This window comes from Dermacentor variabilis, chromosome 4, assembly GCF_050947875.1.
Source record: "Dermacentor variabilis isolate Ectoservices chromosome 4, ASM5094787v1, whole genome shotgun sequence".
Taxonomy (NCBI): Eukaryota; Metazoa; Arthropoda; class Arachnida; order Ixodida; family Ixodidae; genus Dermacentor; species Dermacentor variabilis.
This window is the reverse complement of record NC_134571.1, coordinates 82,219,686-82,225,703: the sequence shown is the minus strand read 5'-3', so window position 1 is coordinate 82,225,703 and position 6,018 is coordinate 82,219,686. Positions and strand designations below refer to the sequence as shown.

At 44.8% G+C, this 6,018-nt stretch overlaps 1 protein-coding gene across 1 annotated transcript; it reads right to left on the bottom strand.

The window, feature by feature from the left end:
• Positions 1–1,565: 1,565 nt before the first annotated feature.
• Positions 1,566–5,052, bottom strand: EMC1 (ER membrane protein complex subunit 1). The gene has a single exon (XM_075689577.1). It carries the CDS (start codon positions 4,826–4,828, stop codon positions 1,982–1,984), a length of 2,847 nt encoding a protein of 948 aa, XP_075545692.1. The 5' UTR covers positions 4,829–5,052; the 3' UTR covers positions 1,566–1,981.
• Between the last annotated feature and the right edge of the window lie 966 nt (positions 5,053–6,018).

Here is a 6,018-nt window from a genome sequence, read left to right as displayed (position 1 = left end):
GCGGCTATGTGGGAAAATAGTGCAAGGTGTACAGCTCATGATCTCATGGTGTATCTTTTTTTGGCAATAAAGTTTTCGTATGAAAATAAATGAAGAAACTTACTTACGGAACATTCCTTATACCAGACTCACATGGGACACTATTAATTGTGATTGAGCCTGATCGAATCAACTTTCTTCACCGAAATTAGCTCCTTTGCGCAGACAGAGGAACAGGACTAATAGCGATCACGAATTTCAATCTAGATCGGGCTCAATCCTAATCTCAAGCGCCCTGTGTGACTCGGGTATCAAAAGAACCAGTTACAAAGATTTCTTGGCTTCATGAATATTTCAACTTGATTGTGCCACAGACAATGCCACGAATGAAGCGCCATACACTTTGTCAGATTGTTTCCTTGAGTCAGCATGCATGCAGTATACCCCTTAAATGGCCGACTCTCTGGCATGCAGGGCAATGTGGGCTGCAGAGCCTGTGATCCCCGACAGAGCTGTCTACACGTTTGGAACACTGACACTGCTCATTCTGGCTGGGGCCCTGGTGATCTTGGGCTATGCTGCCTATGTCAAGCTCTCCTGAGCACTTTTGCAAGCGACAGCCTGCCTTTTCCCCATGTAAGTGTTTGTGGAATGCTTTGCATCTTGCAGTACTGCTGGAGTGGCGGTAGATTCAACTGGTTGTGTTCAAGAGAGTTGCCTTCACTGTATACTAATTGAACCAGTCAACTGAACATGATGAGCAGTAATTTGGATAAGCACTTTCCAGATGGGTCCTCCAACATGATATGGTCAGCAGTAATGTTTGTATGTCGACGAATACCTATTATCACAGTACAGCATCAACCTGAATCTTGTGTCACAAGAAGCCCGAAATGACATGGAAGAAAATCAATCAACGAGACAGCTATAGATTGCCACTCATACTAAGATCAAGAAACACAGATCGTGGGTCTGATGATACAGAGTGCACTCTACGAAAAGGGCATAAACAGCATAATGTTGAATTAAAAGCACAATGAAGGTCTGATATTTAAGTATAATTGCACATAAATCTTTACATACAAAGAGCACGAATTTTTCCCTCGTGAAGGCATGCATCTCTGTGCCTAAATTAAACCGAAGTAATAATAACACGAAAGCACATGCCTGAAAGTCAATGAACATGACAATATTCATGTGCTGTGCTAGTGTATTTCACTGTATGATATGTTCCTCATAGGCTATGTGCTAAGGCATAAGGGAAACAGAAAAAAAAATCGTATGATCGAACAAAACCAGGCACAGCCAAAGCAAAAAACGTTGGCACATCTTTGATCTGTAGCAAAAGTAGGATTGTATGTGCTGAAAATGAAGTGCAATCAAAAGTATACAGAACTGCCTCAGTCTAATGGCCCGCTTATAAACATAAATGCACAGAAGGTACGTTCTGCTGAGCTAAATTAATCATTTAACCTGGTTAAAACCTGTAGGCAACGATAGAAGTACGCTTATGTTGGTATTTACCAATGCTTTTAGTACCACAAGCAAGGAAACATGCCATCTTTGGTAAAATTAAAAGACTTGAAAAGGCAAGAAGGAAAATATATTAGCATCAGCAACAAATTTAATTACAATGAGAGAGCTAGATTAGGAGACAAAGAAATATTCTGCTCATGATCTGTTTCTTCTTAAATTTCAGAAAATGTACCAGCCTCTTCAAATGGGACACTAATAAAGACATCACTGCAACGCTGTATTCAGCATACTTTTCTTGAAACAACATACCTATCACACCAGCCTAAGCCCTTGAATAAACAGCATATCATTGTAACAACACAAATGTTCAATGCACAAGTGTCCATGATGGTGAAACAAACACACAGGTGCAAACAGTTGTGCAGAATGAGGCTTGCAGCACAAAGTGATGGAAATGGAAGCAAGTCCATCTTGTTCATGCAGTATCCCTGCAATATCAAGCAGCTGTCTTCTAAGTAATGAAACACTACTTCCAGGCTGCTCTTAATGCTTTTCGTGCAGAAAACCGCTTGCTGATGTACGAAACCAGGATAAGTATTGTAAGCACAACTGATATCAACACATGATCAAAATCATCCTTCAGTATGTCGAATGTTTTAGAGGGTGCAACTCTAGTATAGAAAATGTCAAGTCCATAAGCAACTACCAGACAGGTAGATTCTAGTCCCGAAGCAGCTGTTGCAAATCCTGCTACTCTAGCAACAGACTGGTTGTAATTTACTATGTGCTCAGCATTGATGGGTAGTTCAGGCATGTATGGCACAAGTCCTTCTTCCCGGTGCAGGGCTGTTGGTGTGATAGGTCTTCGTGGATCCAAAAGTGCCTTTGGTAGTTCCAAAATAGCTCCTGATGGAAGGGCTAGAAGAACATGTTTGCTTGTGATTCCCTTTTCTGTGACAGTGTCAACCATGGCATCTACTGAGCTCGGAAACACATAACTTTGATGTTCTACAATAGCTCCTGGTGGCGAGTTGAATGATGAAAACGCAGAAGTGTTGCTCTGCACTGCACCTTCATAAAGTTCAATTACGGATATTTCAGCCCGACGAGACTTTTCGTTGTGGTAACAGTAGACAATCCAGTTCTCAGTGTGCACTATGTGGACAGGACCCCTAGCTCTCTTGTGACTTCCCGAGTAAATGAACGCTCCAGTGATGACGTCAATCAGGTGCACGGTCACACTGGTAACCTTGTGGACATTGTCAGTGCCCTCAGTCACAACCGCAACCAAATTTGGGTTCAGATATTTATACAGAACACTACGGTCACCCATCACCCGCCCTTGCGAATGAACATGCTCTAAGGGATTGCGCATCACGATGTGTGTAATGTTCTGTCCTTCACTTTGAACCGACACTGCCCACACAGTTTCTACTGCAAGCCTTGTAGGAGTTGACGGCCTGAGACTATATCCAACAAGATTTCCAGTGACAGGATCAGCAGTGAAGAGATACTGTGTGTCACGATGCTCATAAACAAGCTTTTTAGCAGAGCTTGGGTATGTGTGCACACCAAGTTTGCTATCTAAGAAAAGGAGGCCCCTGGTATACTCATCATCAAGAAAAGGTAGTGATGATGTCTGTTGAATGTGGTAAGGAAGTTCTTGTGTGTCCAAGATAACTCCTGTTATGGGATTCACTGAAACCAAGTAACCGTTGCCAGAACTGTGCTTCCCGAGTACTGTGCAACGAGGTGGGTGTGGATAATGTGCAGTTGTCCTCTGAACAAAGATTGGGAGTTTCTTAGTGCCGGCACTGTTCAGGGGGTGCAACTGTGGGAAATGCTGGCTCCAAACTATCTGACCATTTCTGTTGTTCAAAGCAAACAACTTCTGAGCAGCAGTGCTCAGCAATATAACTTTGTTGAAGCCAAATTTGTCACGTGTCAGATCCCGCGAAGTCACACCTGCTTCTGGTTGGCCTATAGTTCCACTGAGGCTGGCAAATAAACCTAGCAGCAAGCTCTGTAACTGGCACAGCTGCATTGTTATGCGTGTAAGAAACATGGCCAGCACATTTGCATTGTCATCTCCAAATTCTTGTTCAATCTTGGCATCTGTCTCTGAAAGAGGCAGGTCGATAAATTGTGCTGCAAGAACTGATGCCAAGGCCTCTTCCCTCGTCCATAACAGACGGCCCTGTTGGTGAAAAAGAAGCACGGCATCGTCTTCGGTAATCACAAGCGTTTTATAAGCAGGTTTCAGATCCTTGAGTAGGAAAGGCAGCAGATGAATACTGGTTGCCTGCGCCATAGTCGGTGGAATCGCAAACTGGCCCTCATAGTCTTCTTTCTGATGCCAGTTGCCATCAACCAATTCATATACGAAAACCTTGCTGATGCCGTTTTGTAGTCGTTCAACTACACCCATGCATGGGAGCTCATCCCGTGTGCCGCCAGCCGTGTTTCCCAACGATTTTCTAGCACCTTGCCAACCGTCCCCCATACTGATAAGGTGCGTAGCATTCGGGAACATCTGTGCGAGCCTCACCCCTGTTTTCGTGATTCGCAACAAAGCGAAACCGCGGTCTGGCATGCGCAACGCGAGGTACGAATCTTCATGTGCCTGTGTTGGACCCTCTATTGGCTGTAAGACCGGATCGGCGGTTGGGTCGTCAAGCTGGATGCCCAGAGAGGACAACGGAACGTCGCGAAAAGCTGCTGACTCGCCCAGTGCCATCACTCGAATCGTAGAAACTACGGTGTCGAGACACGCCAAATACTTGTGCTCCACAAGCCGGCAGTCAGTCCGATCAGTAATCCATGGGGCCGAAACAAAGGGAGATGTTTTCATTTCACCATTTCGGAGGTTGTAGACGGTGGCGACGACGTGGTGACCCGGATATACTTCGACCGTAGTGAGCTCGCTTGCGTGAGAATTAACGTCGTACCTGACCAGGGGGGCGGAGCTGCGCGGAAGAGTCTTCTCCCACTGAAGCACTCCAGTATGGACGTCCCAGGCCCGAACGTAGGGTGCGTTGCCCGAGACAGTAATGAGATCGCCGGACGAGGAGACTGCGTGCATGCTGCCATCCTGTTCCAGCACCTGCCTCCACGTCAGGGCTCCGCTCCGAGTGTTAAGAGAGGCGAGCACATTCTTTTCGGTCGCAACCACGATGCGTTGATTAGGGCCTACCGAGCCGTGATCAGCATACACGTACAGAGGCTTCCCGATGAATCGTTGCCGCCAGTCCAACTTTCCTGCTTGGTCTTCGTACAGAGCATATGCGCCAAATTCGCTCAGCCGCACTGTTGAGATAGCAACTAAAATAGCTAAAAGAAGTCTGGAAAGCATCTGGTACGTACTTCCCTTCATTGAAGGCAAATTAGGCACATATAACCACACCGGGAATCGATCACCGCATTACAACGTGTATAACACGGACGCGATACCCATGTCGGCAGCACGCAATGATTTCGACGGAAACCAGAAAAACTGTCAATGTTGCCAGTATACGTATCGTTTGCCGGCTAAAGCGGGCAAAGAAAAGCAAGAACACCTTTGGTGCCTTTGAAATATCCGATCCACTGTACAATATCAAGCGTATTTACGTCTCTGTTATGCACATATGTAGCCTGAGGAAAGTTCGTTGAGGAGGAAGTTCCAAGTTCGAGGCGGTGTCTCGTTGTCACTGCATGCGGCGACGCCCCAATTGTAGCGCCGTCTGAAAAAAATAAATACAGATCTCAAAGGCTATGCTTTACTTGTTGCATATGGAGGAAACAATTTTGGCAGACATAAACACGTGATAGACGTCAAGTTTTGGACAGCACCTATTCTATGCCAAAAATGCTATGCGGTAGAATAAGGGTTTGCCCTGCAATGCATTATGGCTATTGAGCAAGATGTTACGCTTCTCTGGCAGCAAGTAAGAACGAATGCAGTACGCTGAAACGATGGCCTCCGAGATTCTGTCGCTTTGCCGCAGCATTGTTTGCGGCAATATTGTAAAAATTGTGAAAGGTGCTAAATCTCAATGACATGCACCTTAAAAAAATTCTGAATAAGGATTCGTTTAAAAGATTACTTTTTTTTCCCGCTCACTTCGCAACCTACGGTCCCTAGTTCTTCTTTATACTTTACGTCAGTTGTACGAATAGTTCAAGGAAAGCTGAATGAGCGCGCGAACTTAATAGACGTAGATTTGAGAAGACCAAAGCATTCGCTTCGCATTTTTTACACTCTTAAGTGCAGTGAAATTTTCTACTGAGCTTGCGCGACACTAAAATTTATTAACTGGATCTTGTTAGCTTTTCTGCTTTCGCCGAATCAATTACTCCTTTTCTAGGACTCCTGCGCTTGAGACGTTTCTTTAGTGGCCTGCGAAAGATTCAAGCGCTCGAAAAAAAAAATGAAAGAAAGGAAGAAAGAAAGGAAGCAAAAAGAAAAATTTTCTGGCGTACGTACAGAAAAATTCAAAATCTATCCAATAAAAATTATGCGCCGTGAAGTGAAATGAAGCACGGCTCTTGCCATACATATTAATGCGAAACCATTAAATAGCC